Source organism: Struthio camelus, chromosome 2 (assembly GCF_040807025.1).
Source record: "Struthio camelus isolate bStrCam1 chromosome 2, bStrCam1.hap1, whole genome shotgun sequence".
Taxonomy (NCBI): domain Eukaryota; kingdom Metazoa; phylum Chordata; class Aves; order Struthioniformes; family Struthionidae; genus Struthio; species Struthio camelus.
This window is the reverse complement of record NC_090943.1, coordinates 114,370,435-114,392,570: the sequence shown is the minus strand read 5'-3', so window position 1 is coordinate 114,392,570 and position 22,136 is coordinate 114,370,435. Positions and strand designations below refer to the sequence as shown.

Genomic DNA, 22,136 nt, shown 5'->3' with positions numbered 1-22,136 from the left:
TGCGTTACTGGTGTGGAGAAGGAAGGGGGTGGGAGAAAAGGCACCGCTAGGCTGGAGGCTCGCGCCTGGCGCATGAGCAGTGGCAGGGAGGCGAGCGCCCCTCGCCCTCCGGCTCCCGCACTGATGCCTGCTGAGCAGCTGGCCCGTCACGCTTGCGCTGTCACACCTATGGCAGGCAGCAAAAGGGCCCCCGAGTCTGTGTCCAAAAGCTGGGCCCACTTTATTGCCTGAAATAATAAGCTATAATATTTAAACAGTCAACTTGGTTACACACCTTTGCCCCCAGGATTCCTCTAAAGCTGTATTTCGAGCACGCAGATTCCAGCTGAGATACACAAGTAACGCTCAGAAAATTATGCTGGTAAACACAGGAACATATACGACCCTGCTGGTCAGAATCGATCGCAGAAAGGAACTGTGAGACTTTTCAATCATTTGCATGTGCAAGAAGCTAAGAAAGTGCATGCCTGTTAACTGGGAGAAATATTAGTTCTTTTGCAGAACGCAGAAAAGAGAGCAAATTCTTTAAGTTTTACTTCTCTGGCATATTCACTACTCTCTTTCCATCAAAACCTGTGGGTCGAGTTAAGCAGAGTTCGACTGCATTACATGATCCACACTCAGTAATATTCTACAGTCTAAGATGTTGCTATTTTTATGTGATTTTGTAAAATTCATTTTCATAATCTCATTATTTAATTTGATTTAAAAACATGCCACAAGGTCATTCCGAGTTTAAAATCCTTTCATATCCATAGTAAGCCTACATTAGAGCCTAAACTTGAGAAAAACATACATATTCTGCCCAGCACTCTTGTCAGTGCTCAACTTCCAGAGGCTGGGTCTGAAGCGTGCTTCTACCCTTGTCTCCCTCTAACCCAAGGCAGAAATTTCTCCTTAGGCTTTAGTGGAGCTAGTTGACAGAATTAATTTAGCATATTCTTTTTGGATTAGTTTCAAATAATACAAGTTCTATTTTCACATAATCCCAGACTCACAGAATGGCCAAGGTTGGAAGGCACCTCTGGAGATCATCTAGTCCAACCCCCTGCTCAAGCAGGGTCATCTACAGCACACTGCACAGTATATTTTGCATATACTTCCTAGAGAGGAAGACAATCAACTAATTTTTAGTGATTTTAACACTTGCACGAAGTAGAAAACAAAAGGAAGAGTAGAAAATGGACTTTTATAAGCTGTATGAGGTAAACTAAGCTAAGATTGATATTATTGAGGTGTTGTATGTAGTCTATTTTTTTAAGAAAATTTGACATTTTAGAGTTACTACCAAAACAAAAATTCTTGAGAGCTTTTGTCTGTTATCTGAATTCTCTATAAAATAAACTTGCTATTTACCCATATCTTAGGGTGAAAAGGGAGCTTTATTTCCCCTTTATTTCTTAATTCACTGTTAGAGTTCAATTAAATAATGAGATATTCACTTTGAAGCTGAGTATCTCAGGGGAAGGGGAGAGACTTGTGATCAACTTGAAATATTAAAAAAACCTCTCACTTCTCAGGTCAACTCAACAGATTTAATTTAACTTTATTAAATTGTTTTTACTTTTCTAAAACAAAAGTTTTTCAATTTCTAAGTAGAAATGTTGTTTCAAAATAAATTAAATAATACAAAAAATAATGCAGTCATAATGCAGCAAGCTTGCGGCAGCTTCAACCCCCTTTAAAATGGTTTCCATTTAATTTAGGATTTCCGTCTCTCCAAATGTCACTCAGATCTAATTGCAAGCATCTTCTTTCAATGCCCACTGTGGCAAAGGCACTATCCCTCTTTTCACTGAATCTCTCTCAAAGACCTCCAAGTCCCCAACAACCACACAAAATCCCTATTTCAATTGTTTCAAAATAAATTATAATACATTTCTAGTTATTTCCTCCTCCTTGCTTCTACATTCACTACATCTACTCCATTTGCTTGGCTTTGTTTGCAAGGTTTCAATCAACACGTTGCTACGCTTCTAGCATATGCAGGTCCAAAAACATTCCTGACACATATAATAACGGTGAAAAGGGAAACGGGTGACACATCGGACAACCCTGACGAAAGGGTCAGGGAGTCCCTGTTTACAATTTATTTAGTGGAGGCCAAAAAGTGAAATAACACAGGAACTGGAGTCAACCTTCTCAGAGGGGAACATCCCCATTCAGGAACAGCACGGCAGAGCAGTGAGAAAGGCACAGGTATTAGTTGTGATATGCAACAACGCAAGACAGATGCAGGATTTTCATATCCAAACCTGCCAGTGCAGTGCTTTCTGTAAATACACTGTCACTTAGCTGGAGAGATTTTTATTTCATTTCTTAAAAAAAAAAAGTTTTGATAATAAATAATGAGAAAGCACATAGCATTATTAGTTAACAGAAAAGTTCTCTGGCACGTAAGAGGGAAGAGGACTTCTGAGGTTGGTTAATTTAAAAGTATTGCTTCATTTTACTCATCCATTGCGAAAATTTCCATGAGTAAGTACTCCAGGATTTGGCCCACTGATTATAAATAACACACTCCATTGTTCATTCCCATGAGAATACTTATAACGTTGAAAGTGGAGAAACCTAGCTGAGATGCAGTATTTTGAGCCAAAAAATGTTTATGTAGCCGGCTGGCATGCCTCCATAGTAAAACACATGCCCAATCCAGTAGAAATCACATTTTTGATTGCTCAAAAGCATTTTCTGAATTATAAATACACCTTCAAACCAATGCTTCAGGCTTGTACCTGTAGATACTCATTAGTTCTGAGGACATCTCAAACAGTTCTCTACCTTCCTTTCGTCAGCATCTCTATTATTTCTCAGAGTACTTGATATGACCTTAAGGACAACAGGTAACATACATCTTTTCAAGAAAAAGAAGAAATCATTTCTGTGGTTAAACAGGTAAAATGGAGATCAAACTTTTCTCATTCATAAATTAGATATCTGAAGTTAGATGGTGTGAAGATTTCCCCAAGTGTAGCTAGGAGTAAAAAGGCTGCTAATAAAGCGGATACTCTTACTGAATATATACATAGGACTGTTGAAAAAGCTGTTCACATAGGGGAAAACAAATCATGTTTACAGAAAAAATGTTGCCTTATTCATCTGGATCAATACTCCCCCAAAACCTCTTGTGCTATATTTGGTGACCCAGATTTGCCCCTGCAACCCTGCATCTTGCAGTTCTGTGCAGATTAGTCCAAATTACAAGCCCTTCCATTTCTGCAAAGCAAACTCTACTGTTTGGTTTATCTGCTACAGTTTCTGCCGTATTCAAAATGATACTCAATTAACAATTGTTATGATTTTGACATTGTTCATCAATCTACACATTTTAAAGCATAATTTTTACTGATCTTACTACTACACTAATTGAAATTTTTCTATAAGGAAGAGACACAAGTTTTGTCATTGTCCTGTCATGCAGAGCAGTACTTTAATTCAAAAACAATCCCATTCTTTGGTCACTAGCATGAACAAAGTCAACAAAATCTGGTCCCTAACCAAAATTAACTGTTTGGGGGGGTTATTTTTGATTTGTTTGTTTGTTTTTGCTTTATATGGTGGCTAGCTGCAGGGTCCTGTTATTCATATCTAAGGCAATATAAATTATCCACTGAAACAAAGGAAAGTTAACAAAACTAACTAAATGCAAACTCATCTCTGATACAGAAGAAAAGCCACACAAAACAACTATTTACTACTGATAAATAAGCTACTGGTCCCAGACCAAACAAATACATGTGGGTGCACAACAACTATTTCTATTTCCAAGCCCTTGTTATGGACAAGGACCTTACCATAGAAACACCAGAAACAGAAAAAAAAAGATCACTAATGTAACAAACTCACATTCAAAGCTATATACTTTTAGACTGCAACTATCCTATTATACCGTTTAGTGCCTATTTGTCATCCAAGAGAACTAGATAACAAATTGGACACTGATTTTAGAGATAATTCATACAGAAAAGCTCTGCCCAAATCACATGGCTTTACTATACATGCAAAAAGGTATCTGCCTCATAAACAGTTCCCATTAGCAACCCTTGAAAAATTGTGCCTAATCAAGTTTTAAAATATTTCTGTTGACAAAAGATGTTATTCAAAGTAATGTCTTTTTTACAGTTGCTACATGTGGACTGATACATTTTGCTGTTTAATCAACTTTGTAATCACTGATTTCAAGTATTATAAATAATAGATAGAGCTGAACGAGACTGTTAACCAAATACATTTTCAACTGCATGTAGATGCATATATTTTCCCTTATTCAGCCAGCGTCACAGACAATTAAGTATGTTTCTGCAAACAACACATTCAGCTAAATCTTTTCAATCATCATTTGCAAATCTCAGTGTTTCAGCTCTCAGTGAAGGAGATGATGTCTCATTTACTTTAGAAGTGCTTGGTGTTTTCACCGGGCAGGTGATATCTTAAAACAGCTCTACTGACCATACGCAGAGAAAAGAGGCTGTGTCTCATCTCCAAGGCTAAGGATTAATATTATTATTAATTTTAGTAGTTATGTTTTAAGGAAAATTAAATATTAAAAGGAAAAATCTTTAGCTATTAAGCTTTAAATACCATCCAAACTATTTCAGACAGCACAGGGTTCCCTCCCCAGGTCAGTGTTTGTAACCTTTTAGGGTATTTTCAAAATAAAAGTTAACCTAAACTGACTCTGTCCATGACAAACTATAAGGTTCTAACCCTATAGGAAAGCCTCTTAAGTTTAGCGGAGAGAATTTGTATGAACTGAGCAACTGGAAGGTGGAAGGTGATAACACAGAAAAACAGCTAGGAAGTGCATAAGGTAAGGATGCTGGTCAGAGATTTGGTAACTGGTGAGTTGAGTTAGTCAGGAGAAGAAAAGGAAAGAAAAGCTCTGTGACGGTAGACCAACAAGCACAAAAGATTAAAAAGATTTACTAAAAAAAAGCAAAGACTTCATGAAAAATCACGACTGGAACAAAACAGAAATGGAAGAGAAGTCTCAAAAATGTTATTCAAGTGAAAGAAAAGAGATAGAGAAAAAAAGAAAAAGAAAGCAAAATATATAGTCACAGCAGTGTTTATTTTTCTATTTTGAATAAAGTTTGTTTTATTTAACTTTTGACTCTTTGATTTAATGGTGGTTTAGCTCTCTTTAGTTAAAATAGTTATAGATTTCCCTTTTTACTTCCATCCTCTGGACACGAAAAATCCCTCAACGCTTTACAGAAAGAGATACCTACACATGCACACACATAGTTTAAAAGATGACAGGAAGAGTGGGCCAAGACGCTTACATTCAGGCATACTCAGTTTACATATGGAATTAATTATTGTGAACACATGATAATATGATAAATTTAGGAGAACCCTAACACAACACGACAAACAATATGGTGAGACTAAAAAAAATCCTAAAAAAGCATTCTCCGCTAAAGAAAGATTTCTGCTATCAGTGGTCCAACCAGGTTATTTAATGTCTATCACATCACACAGGAATTACTTTTAATCAAATAGATTTTTTTTTAGTCGCTAGTAAGAGAGGATTAGGATGTCTCTCTTGGCATCTAGAAAATGGCTCTCTTTATGCTGTCAATCATTCTTCCTGGCACAGAAGAGGAAGAAAAAGTAAAACACACAAGATCAACATGGTAACTGAATATTAGCTGGGAAGCTGCACCCGAATTCCCCTTTGAGGCTCAGTGCTTCCCTCTCATCTGTCACCTTCAGCACTTTTAAGAGAAACTAACTTACAGCTGGGCATTGACTTATGTTTCATTCTTGCACTGTCCCTGTAATTTTCCACTGTAAAAATGACTGACAGCCTTACCTAGAGTGGGATTTCCTACCTTTTATGCTTATTCTATTTATTTTTTAGCTCTGTTTTTGCTGGCTCCGCTGGGCACTTACACAGTCAACATAAACTAAGCCCACCCATTTGCTATGGGATCCCGCCAAAGGAAAACGTGTTAGTTTGTTTGACTGACTGATAGAAACTGGGTGAAAAAGGGTATGGGAAATTAGAAGTGTGTGGAGAGACGTGATAGAAATTATATGAGTTAAGGAATGAAATACAGATGTTAGGCAGATCTCTTCCAATTCTGTACTACAACACTTGATGAAGATGGCTTCTGCTGCAGTTAAAGGGGTGACAGATTTGATCTACTTAATGGATCAGATCTCAAAATAACCCTAATTCTAATCTCATTCCTTGCCTTGTTTCATAACCCTGCCAAGACACTTCAAGTGCCATTCTCAAAGGCTCCAAATTTGGCCTAACTCATATCCATCCCACTCCTCTAAGAAATTTTTGGATATCTGACTTTGATTTATTTATAACTCATACTCCATTTATGAATAATAGTTCATAATAACACCACCCTTGTGCAATCCTTTACACTTCTTTACCTTTAGCCCAAGCGTAGAGACTATATATGTACTGCACAACACAATAGGTATCTATGTCAGTTGCTACTACTGTACTTACATTACATAATTGTGAACTAAAACCAAAAAAGAATGCAAAATGGATTTGTTCAATGTATATTTTCTTCTAAAAGAACCTAGCCTGTGGGATGCACTGTGGCAGGATATCATTTTGTAAGTCACTTCACAGATCTCAGAAAGCGCCAGCATCTATACTAGCTAAAATAAAAATCAGTGAGTCATCATAATGAGGACAGGTCAGGATACAATTTTCCAGAATATAAATCTAACTCTGACTTCCCTCTCCCCTGCTACAACCTTGAGGAGAAAGCTCTCTTCCTTAAATGGTATTCCCTGTACCCAGACTGGGCAAGAAACTGCAGCAACAGAAGCCATATGCACAAACACATGAAACAAAAGGGTTTTCTTTAGTTTTCCCTCCTTCCTCCTCAATCCATTGCTTAGTGTGAAACATTAGTAAGAACAGGTAGAACAGAAGTTGTACTTCCACCTGTAAAAATAAATATTTGTATTGTCACTGTGTGCCATACATTAAGGAATAGTTCATCAGATGTTCCTGAAACTTTTACTTTCTCTCTTCATCTTCTCTAATAAAGGGAAAAAAAGAAAGAGGACAGCCTGCAGGGTCACTCTAACACGAAAGCTGAGACACTGCAAGAACTCTTCTCAGAGAATTCCAAGAAAGTTTGATACGTTTCTTTCTTCAGGAGAAGTGGACCAATAGCTATGGTTGTAAGCAAGACACTGAAATGGATGCTTAGAATGAGAACTATTCAAAAAAAAAAAAAAGCTTCAAAAAAGCTTATTCATCACTTAACATGCTAAAAGTTACATGTTTGGTGCGAACCTGTTGCTCAGTCAAATCACACTCATCTCTTTAGATAAGAAAGGGTATCAATTTCTCTTATCTGGTGTTTAGATGAAAGACATGGGATTGAAGAAGAATCAATTGGAATATTTACAAGATCTTCTCAGGAAACATGAGCATATGTGAATCGAGAGGTACATCCAAACTACTGGGAAACTACCCTGGCAGAAGAAAGCCTAGATTAAGGTTGCCCAGGAAAGCACAAAAAGTCCCAAACAGAAGTTGCCAGGAGAACAGAGGCCAAACCAGACGGGAGGACTGACTTACAGGTTAAAGTCAGGAAAAGCAGCTCCAGAAAGGTCTGGGGGAGCCTTCTGGTATGCCAATAGCAACCCCAGATTTAACGATAGCATCCCACTCTTTCAAAAACCTACTAAGAACTTGGGTAAGAATCCCATAGAGGCCCTGTAAACTGAGAAGTTGTTATATTTAGAGTCTAATTTTTCCAATTCATTTCTGTAGAGAATTATGTTCATTAAAATGGTCTGAATTTCCATAACAATGGATTTGTGAATAGAGGAATTCTACCAAAGTCAACAAGGTATCAGTACCTCTTTTTAAATGTCTCCTTTTTGTTTGTGGTGTCATGAAACAAGCTTACTTTCTGAAGGAGACTCTTGTCAGTGTTTCTATCAGAAAAGATGAGAGATGACTCCATTTGACTTAAAAATTGTGTGATATTATTTTTCATACTGGTCTGAGGGAGAACTGGGAAAGCAGGAACTGTTTTATCACAAGAATGATTCAAGCAGCATGAGTGCTCTGAATTGCAGTAATCTCAGCACACTAGACTGGAAAATACATAAGATCTCATCCAACAGGCTACTAGGTGAGAAAGACCACCACTAAATATTAATCTATCATTCTATCCTCACTGCAAATTCCACCAACAGATCACAAATCCTGAAATTTTGATACTGTTATATCGCCATTTTCATTGGTTTCCAAGAAGTTAGTCAGTTACATGTTAATTGGCAGGTATCTAATACTTCTGAAATGGTTCGTGTGTTTATAGCTTTGCATAATTATCTTCACATTTTGAATAGTAAAAGTGTGATTGGTATGTAATATATTGATGCTTGAATGCCTAATGTATATAGTTATTTGTCCTCTGTATCAGTAAGCCCTTTCTATTATTTTCACTAAGATAGCTCTATAAAGTAAATGAGGAGGAGAGTGATGTTTACGTAAGTGCCTAAAATACAGCACAGTGCAAACTCTGAGACCAAATTTAATTCCCCAAAGTAACTACAAACCCAAACCTGGGCACAGTTTATGATAGGCTGGCTTTGGGGGCTTTCTGAAAAGTCATTTCTCACCCAGTGAATTCCAAGTGTATCTCACCCTTCAGTATTCTGAGGAAAATAATGCCATAAGAAGCATTACCAGTACCACCACCAGGCTGCCCAGGTGCACCTTGGGACAAAAATAACAGCTGGCACTGGAAGTCCTTCAACACCAAAGTCAGCATAAACTACAGCGTCAGCGAGTTTAGAGCATGTATTACAAACCAGCTCACTTAATAAGGGAAAAAACTCAAAACCACACCAGCTCTCACTTCACCTTAAAGTACCGCCAAGGCTTTTGCAGGTACTGTGTCCACCATACATCCCTAGGAATGAAATAAGGAACATCTTACCTTGCATCGTTGCTTTTGTGGGTTCTGAAAACAGAGGAATGAGCAGGAGGTAGATGAGGTAGACAAAGGAGAGCCCATTGTAACGGAACGCACAGGCTGCAATGGAGGAAAAGAAAAAAGAGCGTATTGCTAAATCAGCCTGGGATAATCAAATTTAACAGCACAACTCATTTACTGCTTGAGTTTCCTATTTCTTTTAGAAACTTTTCACCAATTATTTAAACCATTTCTACACAAGTATTGAAATTTCTGCTTAGAAAAAATAAAAACAATTAAATAAACCCTTGAAGTATGTTCACAGCAATACATGTTTTAAGTTTAGCACAGAAGATGTATCCAAGCTCCAAAGACTTTGTATAAGATGGACAAGTTAGTTGTTACCTGAACTTTTTACTTTCCTCATCTGTAAACTTACGAAAACATTCCCCACAAAAATATATAGGTATGCATAAATCAGTATTTATGGGCTCTCTGCAAGGAGCTACATGCAAGTTCATTATATTATAGACAAGGATTATCTTTAAATAATGAAGAAAAGTGATGGAATATTTTAAGATTCCAAATTATAGTATCCCCAAAGTCATCTTTAAATAACAATGTCAATTAACTATAGAGCTGTTTGAATTTTACTGTCACCTATTTGTTAACTCCTACAAAGTTCTTGTACTAAAATAATTTTGAACTACAAAGGAAAAGGGCTTGACTGCAACTTGCAACTGGTTTTTCTGAAAAAGGGAACTAACTGTTCTGCTAACTTTGTGTAATATTTCCGGTTCTATTTTATAAATTTAGCCTAAGTGTATTTTCTTGAAAGCATCCAGGTCAGCAGGCCATTATAACAAGCAATAATATTGCAACAACCAATTTGCAAAGAATTGTGTGTGCCTTCTGTGCTGAAAGAGGAGTATGTGAACTTCTTTACTGAAAAAACAAAAGCAACAAAAACTACAAAGTCATCCATCACTCTACTGCACAGCAGATGTTGAAATATTATGAGACCTACCACACTCAACAGTTCCCATGAGATAAGCCAACTGCAGATGAGTCCGGAGATTAATTAATCTCTACATTTATTGACTCATGAAGCATAATATCATCAAATCAGTTTTCTCAGCTACGTCCAAAGAGTCTTGGTTTTGGAGGAGGACACAGCCTTAGTTCTGCTGGAAATGTTTTTCCTAAAGAAAACAAGTTTCTCCAACCACCACCTCGTGAAATTTATTGAGACTCTACTGAGCATGCATGAACTAAAATGCATGACTTTAGTCTTAATTGGTCTTCATCCTCATCCCATCTATCCCTTCTAGTTATAAATACAACACTAATTAAAAGGTTTCTTTATTAACAAACAAATCCATGCAATAATTGCAGTTTTTGTGTCAAACCGACCGATGTTCTGAACAATAGGCTCCATTTCTCTAATAGCCCATATAAAAAGACTTTGGACTTAGACTCCATGCGTGCTGCTTTGCTAAGAAATATGTGCTTCTCTAAGGATAAGTCTGGCAAGAATGAAGGACAAGTAACATCTATGCTCTACTCCTAAACTAACATGATTCTGCTGCCAGACTTCAAATAAAACGACCAAAGACTACAAAATCTACCAAAGCTTAACAGAAGCCACTTTGGAGCGAAGACCAGGATGCCAAATAGGCACACGTTTGTCTTTTAAGATTTTAGGCTTAGGCAGGCTGTTTCTATTGCTTAATGCTTAAACTGCCTTTATAGCCACAGCCTCTCAAGGACATCTGAAGAATATTCTGTTCCTCAAAGACACTTGCAAGAAAAAGTAAACAGAACCTATTCCACTGGGAATTTTGTAAAGGTTTATCGCAGCTTTAAAGCTAATGTACTTGAGAACAGGGAGTCAGCCCCGCTATGATGCACATACTCTCAGGGTGCTCTGCAGAGGACGTGCTACAGCTGATTGTGGCCTTCCTAGAATGAATGGCAATATCAAGCTTAAAGAGGACATTCCTGAGATCAGAACAAATCCATAAAGCAACCTTTTTTCAAGTTTAATTTGGAGCAGGGAAAAACTCTTTGACATCCATAGAAAAAGGTTCAATAGTGGCTCAAGCCTTAAATATCCTTCCACCAGTGGTTCTTAGTCACTCTAGTGGAAGCTTTGCTATTATCCTATTATTACAGGGACCCACTAAATCAGCTTTTAATCATATTAAACAGCTTAGCTGATTTCACTGCAATGTTATACACATACTCTTCTTACAATAAGATTCTTCAGAACGGAGCTTGCTACACTTTTTGCACAGTGCCTAAAACTCAGTTTTCTCCGTGCAAGCTTGAAAAAACAGCAGCTCTATGCTTTAGATATCCTTTTTTTGTCAGCAGTATGTCAATGAAAGCCTTGGTAACAAGTCCACACCAAATATTTACAACTTTTACTTAAATCTAAGCATCCTCCAGCAAACTAATAACCTTGCTCAGACATTGCTTGGAAAACCTGTTTATTTTAGCAGTTACAGGAGCATCAGCAATAAATTTCACAGAATTAATAAATTTTAAAAAGCCACACTTAGCTACAAGGTTAAGTTCAGTCCATTCATGATTTCCATATCTTGTTTTTTGATCTCCATTCATCTAGTACACTCCTCAGAAGAGATTTTATAGACTTAATGTGCCAGAGCAAAAAGCCATGAGCCAATGTATTTTTAGAAGATAAAAGATTTCTAGGAAACAGCAGCTGCAGTGTACTTGTATATTTAGACTGCATTGCAATATTATTTGTCAAATACATTCATTCTTAAGTGCTAATACTCAGAACTGTCAAGAACAAGTAGCTGGACAAAAAATCAGCTTCAGTTTGTTACTGATAAACAACAAAGGAAGATCTGAGAAGGCAATGAACTCCTCCTCTGCACTCTCTTGGCGCTCACAAAGGTCTCATTTTGTAAAGGTAACTTGTAATCAGACATTCATCACAGCATCAAGTCTCATTTGAGGTCAATGAGATTCCATAAACAGAATGAGTAAGCATATAAATAAATTTCTTGGCAAACTGGGTGATATGGTAATTTTTGGATATTTGGGTTATATTGGTTAGTCTGCACACTGATCTGTTGTGTATCAAAATTAATGCAATCTTAGCTTTTTAGTCTTGCTCCCTTTTCTCAAAATTGTCTAATCAATTAGCATAATTATCTTCAGAGCACTTATTCTTGAACTATAGTACCTTGAAATTTGCTGCTTTCTGTTGCTAAACCCGAGAAGATTGTGTTCTCAAAAGCTTTTTTCTCCACAACTATATAAACTGAACCATTGAAAGACATTACTTCTTCATACAAGCCTTCCCTTGCGTATTTTTTCATATACAATGTCCAGCAGAAATATAAAAAAAATTTGGAAGGTGTTTGGTAAACACGAATACTTCCTAAACCAAAAGTATTAATTTCATTAGTATCCAGGAGATCCTTCTGTTTATTACTTTCAGAAACATGGACCTGCCTAAAAAGAACACTAAAGAAAAAGCTTTAGTAGAAAAATGTACCATACATGCACAGCACACGCATTTGTTTCTTTTGAGGCTTTTCTTTTTAACAACATCTCTCATCATGGTTTCTAACAGCTTCTACTCACAAGACTCTAGAAATACAATTTTCCTCTCTGATGTTCTGCAACTGTTCAGGATCCAGTGATAGCAATAATACAGAACTGTGAAAGGACAGCAAAAATATAGCTATTGATATACCACACATTAGTGTATTAGAAGCAAACTCAGCTTCTTATAATTAGCTACAGTGCTTCAGAGCACCTACTGCGGGGTGGCAAGAAGTGAGTGCTTTGTAACACACATAACTGACTCCTCCATTCATGAGCGATTATTTGAAAGAATTCTGATTGAATGCATAACATGGTGAAAAATATTATCTTTAAATAAAAAGATTAGAAAGTCATCCAAAATGATTATGACAACTTCATAAACCTTCATCCCATAGTGACTGGGAAAAAAAACAGCGGAAAAAATAACATACAGATATTTAAAATTTTCTTAGAAGACTGACAATGTGCAAGTTATTTGTAACAAAAAATGACAGATGAAGAATATCTCATCTTTCTGACATTGAGTCATTTGTTCAAACAGATAAAACATTACAGTCACAGATAAATGATACTTATCTGTTTAACAGTCTCCATAAATGTATTCATAACTCATTAATCTTGCTATATGTAACCACATATTGTAAATATACATGTGCACAAATAAAGAAAAAATCTGAGAGCAATGGAGACCAGAAATCAGCTCTGAACACTTAATCTTGCAACAGATAACATATTTTAAAATATTTTTACGAGTTCTGTTAAGAAGTGAATGTAGTGATTACCTTAAACAGGTAAAAGTACTGAGGTAAGAGGGGTCACTTGATTATAATACAAAATGCTTCCAATTATGCTAGAATCACTAGAGCAAAAATTTGTTTGCAAAGCACTGAAAAAGTCCACAATGCTGAGTAACATTATTAACATAATGATCTATAATTTCTATTAGATAAAGCTAACACTGATACTCTTTTGATACTCTTAAGAACAATTCCTTAGATAGCCTTACACAGGAATTAATAATTGAATTCTTCTCTCTCTTCCTGAAATTAAGAACTGACATTACACAAGGGAACTTACAGATTGTTAGCGTTTTAAGTGCTGCTCACATATTTCTTGACATAGATGATAAAAACAGTCAATGTTTCAGCACCAAAAGGGAACATTCATTATTGCATGTCGCTTTCTCCTAAATAAAAATATTTTATGGGAACACATGCATTTCATTGATCTCACTAAGTCATTGTTTAAACTTCTGTGAAGAAGACATACTCGCAAGTGAGATAACTTTTAAAAATGTTTCTTTCTTTTCTTCTATTAGGTAATACATTTTTTTGGTCTCTATTTTAATTATTCCTACAAATACTAATATTTAAAATATTTCTTCCTCAACTCCCCAAAGTGCAGTATATACATGTGCTGTACATAGGCATTCAAAGGAAAGGGACGCCCTGACAGCCCACAGTTTATGGTTTGTTAAGGATAACAGTTGCTCAAACTATTTTAGTTTTCAATCGTGCCTTTAACAGAGAATTATAAAATAATTATTTTTCAAATGTTGATTACAAGTTGGAAAATGTAACCTACTCACAAAATAGATACATGCAGTATGCACCATACAACACCAAAAGGCATCTCACAAAAATACATTACCCTAAATCACATGACATAATGAAACCTTGCCCTTTTACTTTTTAATGTTCATTATTATATGACAGCCAAAGAATGCTTTTGAACTTGAAGAAATCTACTACTGCTTCTTGGACACACAACGAGGTTTCTACATGTAGATACCGTTTTTTTTTAAATGAACATCAGAATTCTGACAGCTGTAATGTGTTACGACTTCATGCTTACACAAACAGTAGTTTGCATTTCTTCCACTTAGGAGAATAATTTGTATAGAATTTGTATTTCATCTATGAAATAAGAAATATTGGAAGGCAAAGAATACAGACAGCAGGGTGGCAGTGAAGGAATCGGCACTGAGCTTGATTTTCTGCAAGGGAGAAAAAAAGCCTCAGAGAACATTTGTTTTGTTTCACTTTACAAAAATTGTAAGCGGGTAGTCCTTTCAAAAGTGGAGACTACCTGTTCAAAAGCAGCATTTAAAATTGCATGCACACTAGCAAAAGGCTACTGAATTCTCATTTGTAAGCTATAGCTCTGTTAAAAGCAGTGATAACAAAAAAAAAAGAAAGACAGGTGAAGACAATTAGCCACCTACTCCCACTTTTCTTCCATCTTACGAAAAAGTCACTTCTGTTAACATAAAAGAATAATGCACTTCTTGCTATCCCCTTTTCTGTCCAAGAACTACGTAAAAACGGATTTTTGATTGCATTTTGACTGTAGGCCTGAAAATATTATACATTATTCTTAGTGTCATCCTCTCTGGACAAACGTGTGCATGCTAATATGTGCATTAGCATGAGGAGGAGTCAATTCGGCCAACTACAATGAAGTCATACTTCTTCTACTTTCACCAGGATATGCATAGTGTTTGCATCTTGTTTAACAACTTTACAGCTGCAAGATTATTAAGAACACTATGCAAGGCTATTCTTCAAGAAAGACTGTTACCTATAGGCTAAAATTTGGGTTAACAATCATGCTTATTTTTACAGTAACAGAAAAACCATTCAATGAAAATGTTCACTGGAAAAAGAGCCGCTGGCAAAGTGTTTAATCCAGAGCAGGCAAAGGTTGTTGGCTGAAAGACAGAGCTGATGCTGTCCACAAATTATAATACCCAGCTGATCCGAAATAAATCTTCAAAAGCAAGGGGCCAGGAAAGGGGATGGGAAGGGAAGGTAGCTGATTGATCTCCGAAATTACTCAGTCTCAAGGAGGCCAAGCGTCCAGCCCTTAAAGCTATGAAAGCTCAGCACCTGATCACCACCCTGAAAGACCCCTGTGAAATTGCAGTCTCTAAAGCTACAGTTTTTCATGGTTGTCCCAGAAAAGAAGGTTATACATTGTAAAACAATATCTAATTTTCTACCATTTATATCCTTGGAGTTCTGAAAACACCCAATTAACACCTAATTCAGATGACTAAAATAGGCTAAAGCAGGCAGCCTTTTCTCCTAGATGTAACACTGAATGAGACAACTGCACATCCACAAGATTACACGCTTCCCATACTAAAGACCAATCTAAGAGGCTAAACACCTTCTAAAATAAATATATCTCCTCTTGCAAAGCAAGGTACTGCACAAGATGATCTATGCATCTGGGCCATAAATGGCCACCTCTAACATGAGGAGAAGCAGCTACAGGTCCTCTGGATGAGCAAGAAGGCGCTGTTCTAATGACACGATTATTATTAGGCCTGTGCCACCCTGCAGTAAGACAGCTACCAGCTAGTTCTCATATTCGCCACACTATCCAAGGCTTTTGTTTTTGTTTTGTTTTTAATTATCTTACCGGATACCAAAAGCTGACTAACCAAGGCTAGCATGTGCTGCGTAATGCCACGTAGACAAACCCTTCCAGGAACCAGACTTGTTCTAGAAAATCAATCGTTAAGAACAAAAGTACAGGAGAAGCTACCAGTGGTATTTTCTAAAAATACTGGGATTGAATTCAGTTATTCTATCACAGGGGCAAAGATGTTACTGAATCAGTGAGTTGGGGTTTAACCCACCCACAGCAATAAAGGGAATATCCTCCCCAAAATAGACAATTGGCCTCTAACTTAAAACGAACCTACTGTCTTCTAGTGGTAGCCCCCTGCACAAACGCCACAAGACCCTTCTTTTCATTTTGCACCGCAGTCAGCCAAGAGATGCAGAGACATGGGAAAATTTCTGCCTGCACGCTTGTCTTCAACAGAGCGATTATTCAAGAACAGGATGGTGGGACTTGCTTCCGTAAAACCTCTATTTAGGCCAAATTTGCTGAGGCCTATTGAACAAGGGAGAGTGGAAACGTGAGTGCGGGGGATCACCCAGGGGCTCGGGGCCCAGGCCGCGTGGCCTCACCAGGGGCGGCCCGTCCCGCTGGGGCCATAGGCAGCCCCCAACACCAGCCCTGGGTGCCTCCTGACACCTTGGTTGTAATTAAGTGTACATAAGTGCTGCCCTGAATTAAAGCTTTGTTGTGCAAACTCTGAATTGGTGCACTCACCCCGAGTCGTGCACAGGCAATACAGTGCTCAGCTGGGTAAGGTCCTGTGCCTCACTGAAGGCTTCTCACTGAAATTTTAGGGTTTGCTTTGGTTGACTGTTTGGGGAAAAGGGCTATTACAGTTTCTCCTCTGGTATATGCACTCCTATATGCCAAGGCAACCCACCCCATACTTACAAACATAAAGGCAGCTTTCACTGCTGGTGAAGTGCTACAGAAGTAATAGTAATTCACAACTTCCGAGCAACATTTAAAAGTGTGGCAAAGCAGACTATATGAACTACACAGGAGCTCAGTAAAGAAAATTCAATTTAAAAGAGAGAAAGCCATTTAAAAATTACAGAAAATGAACTATTCTAAATAAGACATTCTGCAGGGGAAGCAGTTAAAAAAGCAAACCAATTCAAAATGAGGAAAACACACACACACACACACACACACACACACACACAAAAGAAAAACCTCTCATTAGCCAGAATGACAAGAAGCATTTCCAACAATATGATATGGAGAGAGCAGGTCAAGATTGCTGAGACAAGTCTCTTTGACAGCTATTTGTATCTGCATGAAGCTTTTAAACTTTTCCAGTAATACCCTAGCTTAATATGTACCAGTAAATGTGAGAAGTCAAATAGACTTTTCTTGCTTCTTGTATAGGTTCAAGCATGTAGTTGTCTTTAAAACCAACCAAAACACACACACACACACACACACACACACAAAACTTGAGCAGACTCTGCTCTCCAGCACTTCCTTGCAGTTCTCAGTGCCGTGGCTGCTAGGGACAGGTTTGCTTGAGAAGCAAGTCCACCCAATCTCACACATTACTGAAACCGCGAAACCCAGACGGTTGTACCCTACTTGTTTGATAAGCTTTAAAATTATTTATGAAATAATATAGTAAAAAGTTAAGTTTATTCACAGCTGGCTGGATAAAATGATCTATTGTTAAATAGTCACAGAATAGGACCTTTCAGAAAAATGCAGCAGTTACTCTCATCTCCTTTAATATTATGAGCCAACTACTGTTCAGATGCAGCTGAGCGCAACATTCGCATGCCCGTTTCAGCTTAGTGACATAAGTGCAAATCTCACACAAGTTTGTGTAGATTTCCCACCTACACCTGACCTGCCCATGACTGACCAGAGGCAGTATAAATAATAAACAAGCGTATTAAAAATTAAAGTGCATTTTTGTAAGAAATGTGTTATGAGTGTCTGAAAAAGAAATGAAAAGTTGTATTATTTATATAAATTCCAGGGGTTTTGATATTGTTTCACACTTACTAACATTTCAATTTACTCTTTCAGAAATACCCCTGTTTCTCCCCCAAGGCTCTTTACCATCTCAAGGAAACAACTGTCAGCCTTGTAACATGAGATACGCTGTAAACAACCAATTTTTAAGAATAAAATTCTTCAAAGTGACCAAAAATGTCCCTCTTCTAGAATTATACATTCTAATAATATCAAGGATCTGATTGATAGGCATACTGCCCAGCTAGCTTGGGCTATCTGCGAACTCTGTTTCTTCCTACTGAAATTCAGAAGAGGAGGATAACTTTTCACCCGCTTGTGCTCTCACTCACTTCTGAGTAATTCCACTTAAAATAATGGTCATGATAGATGAGACTGGAATTACAGGCTGTCATGCAAGATATTTAAGTGAAATACATGTAATCTTATCATCCTCTATACCGTTTAGGGCAAATTAATGGTTATAGCCTACACAGCTGTGTTAGCTCAGGACAAGTTACCTCTACAGCTAGAAGCAACAGAGCTACATCAGCAAACACTTCTTCCATATCAAATGGCTCTCCTGCTAACGCTGTGCTGATGTGTGCTAACGTAGCTCCCCTGCTTCTGACCTAGCCTTTCTAAGTGGTGCTGCCATGTGCAGCATCCCATATCTAGTATGGGTTACAGCCAGACAGAAAACTTTATTCTTTTGGAAAAAAAAATATGTTTTGATAAAGTGATAACTACTATACACTTGGTTTATGTCAGCACTTTTACAATCATATTTTTTCATTGGTCAGTGTTCATCAGGAGAGATAACTGCTGGACAGTGAACGCTTTTTAGGGTTTTTTTGGTTTTGATCCACCCCCCCTTTTCCTCTTTCTTTCTCAGAGCAACACTAGGCATCTGTTGTGGCAGATTGTCTTGGAATTGAGTGTAAAAAGAGAAGAAGAAACAAGACCTTGCTCCCCTCTTTCTTTCAGCTCTAGAAATGCACCTTGGGTACAGCAGCTATAATCCCCCCCCCCCCCAGCTGTCTCTGAAATAAGGAAAACACAAATAATTTTAAAAAAAAGGAAACTTAGCTAGGATCACACCACAAAATATCATCATCTTACTTAGAATAATTTATTTTAAAGGAGTTTCTACTTTCACAGGCAAATCCAATGTCAATAAACTTTACTGGCATGACAAAGTATACAAGTATTTCCAAAGTGAAAACCAGTACAGTGATGGACACCATCACCAGTAGGTTTTGCCATTATAAAGATCTACTTAACATTATAATTCTTTTCAAATTCAGTGGCAGGCTGGCGTCTAATTAAGACTTTCTACCGTCTCCTGCGTTTGCCTTAAAGTTCTGACATTTCTGCATTGTACTGGTAATCTCTGTACTCAGCCAATCAATTTGAGACAGGGGTTTTGGGGGAGGCAGGGAGAAGGAGAGGCTTGGCTGACTTGGCTGGTTTGATTTGTGTTTTTTTAATACTTCTAGACATATATACCTTTCATTTTCAGTCTCTTCTGTCACACTGCTTGAAGAGCATTCCAGGCACACTCTTTCCTCTTCCCATCACCCAGCTCATACAATTAACACATGCCAAAGTAAGCTCTGCTCAAAAAGCAGTGGCCATAGCCTCTGTCCAAAAAATAAAAATGCAGTTGGCAAGGAGTGCCCCTTTTTTACATAATAAAAATAGACAGGAAATCTGGGATCTACACCTTCTGCAGGCTTTATGATCAGAGCAGCACCCTAGCCATCAAAATACCAAGTACTCAACATCTTCAGCTCTTTTTGCTGAAGCTAACATTTTACATCATGTATTTTGTGTATATGTATACATTCATTCACTGCTCTGGAAAGAGGGAGCAGACACTCTTTCTATGCCTCGGAGGATCCCTGTGGAACAGGGACTGTCCAGGTTCTCACGCCTGCTGCAGTAACTGCTCACGCATTTTATTCAGTGCCTGTTTAAACGCATGAGCTTATCTTCCATCTCCAAATTTCTTATTTTCTCTCTAGGAAAGTATCTGGAAGCTAAAGAAATCACTCCGCTCTTCAATCATTTTTATGGGAAGAGAAAAGCGTGTTCCCTGCCCCCTGGACATCTAGAGCGAGTAATCGGGTTGTATAGTTACAGTTGCATAATCCTGACAGAACTCACACTAAAAATAACAGCAAAGAGAACATGCATTAAAAACAAAACTTCACATAGCGCTACTGCTAAACAGAACATTGACCAGCAGCAGATGTGGAGACACCTGTGTGACAGAGAGATCTCCACCAGCAGAATGGCACTAAGACCTTGATTTGCTAACAGTTACTCAAACACTGAGCCAGATTCCTCTAGTAATTAGAAGTGACATTTTCTGCATACAGTACCAATACCACACAGCCACTCAAACTCCTCTTTTAAAACACATAAATCACAAGTCAATTGACACAGGATGTGGAAAGAAGCAAAACACTTTTTTTGCCAGCCACTGCTTACACTGACACCAGTCCTAAAATACTCTGAATCAGATGAAAGATGTAGCAAAAAAAATAAATAAACCAGACAAACGCCCCTGAGGAATATAAACACGACTTTAAACACAGAGAGGTGTTAACCCTAAGAAATATGACTGTCATTAGTGAAGCTACAAATATGAATGCAGTATTTAAAACTCTGCCATTATTTATTCCAGTAAACGAAAAGATAGATAAACTTCCTTTCTAGGTCCACCACTGAAAAAAGGGGCTTAGGAGGCTGGCACTGCAAGTTATAAATCTGAATGATGAAGCAGCACTTCAGACAATCCTATAAACAAACTGTGTTTACCAAAGGAAACTCAATTAAAAGAGCAGTTATTTTCAGGATATCTGTCAATTGTGTACAAGAAATGCAAGCCCCTCATTCTTGTAGTCTCGTAGTATCAGCATTCCAGATTGATTTTTCATGTACAAATTAATAAATCATTTTTTGTTCAAATAATTGCTCGTTTCTTTCTTTCCTTAAAATATGTTAAATAATTTTCTCTCCATGAGAAGATGTGAAATTTCAGCCTACTACAGGAATCTACTCAAGGATGCCATGAAGGGCCTATTGCTCCTAACTAGCTACCTGCAAAGAAAAATTTCACAACTCAGCTGCAGTCAGATAGTTTAAACTTGGCATGATGAATTAAACTTGGACTGATTAATCTCATGCCAAAGGCTAAATGCAGCTGAGCTTCTTACACCCTAGAACCTAGAGATATGGTGGGAGACCGCACACCTACAAATGTAGTTTGATCACTTAGACTGCTTATTCTAGAGAAGTAGTACTTAAAACTGACTCCCAGTTAAATTTCACCTGAACGGGACTGTTGTTCCTGCAAGACAGAGCCCTGCTGTGACAAGTGCCTTTTACTATGAGTTCAAATACAACACTTACGTAGTATGGGTGAAAATCACCTACTGGAAGTCCTACCATTGAGACAGGATCATGGCCTTGTCCACTTTTCAATCAAAAAGATAGCATGAATACAGTCATTTAAGAAAGTGGAAAGCAACATCTTTGTTAGTTTATTCTAATAGAAACTTTCCCAGAAAGCACAAGACATACATTTTAAAGCTGTATCTGTTTCGATGTACATCACTCAAGATGCATTCTCTGCCCCTAAGTGTTAGAAACTATACTTGCTGCTCAGTTCAGATTCCCAAATCTCTGGTATTTGTGGAGGCTTTCTTCCACATATTGATTCTCTGTCTCAGGGCATTCAAAACAATGTTTTCCTCCCCTGGCATATGAATTGCAAAAACTCCCCCAGACCCTTGATAAGCTCCCAGGCAAATTTCAAGAGCAAGACTAGAAATCCAAAATGATTTAATACCTTTTTAGTGTTTATATAACAAACCATTGTGTCCTTATCCAAGAACATTGAATGTGGGAAGTTAAGAAGTTTAACTGGAAGAAAACTTCCCACGCAGTTAGTAATTCTAATCTGTTTATATCTAGGCTCAATATAAAGTCTGACTACATATTTCTTTGGAGTCAAGCCACTGTCCTGAAGATACCCAATGATATTATGCAGTACTACATCAGCATGCAAAGTAGCAGTCACATCCCAGCAAGGAAATTGGGGTTCTAGATTCACCACTACCTAATTTTCAGAATTCTGGATACAGCCAATCACAAACTAAAGGATTATTTGCTGCAGAGGAAAAAAAAAAAGAGATAATAAAAACTTGTCCTAATTAGGCATGTTCTAAACATATGAATACCAGTACAAGCAAATTTAAG

The 22,136-nt window shown here is 37.5% G+C and overlaps 1 protein-coding gene across 7 annotated transcripts in view; it reads right to left on the bottom strand.

The window, feature by feature from the left end:
• Window positions 1–22,136, bottom strand: part of PIEZO2 (piezo type mechanosensitive ion channel component 2) — a 317,797-nt gene that overhangs the window by 249,969 nt on the left and 45,692 nt on the right. For all 7 annotated transcript variants that reach the window (XM_068932155.1, XM_068932160.1, XM_068932156.1 and 4 more), the window contains exon 2: window positions 8,943–9,038. In XM_068932155.1, the coding sequence (XP_068788256.1) occupies window positions 8,943–9,038 (96 nt within the window). The remainder of the gene's footprint in view (window positions 1–8,942; window positions 9,039–22,136) is intronic.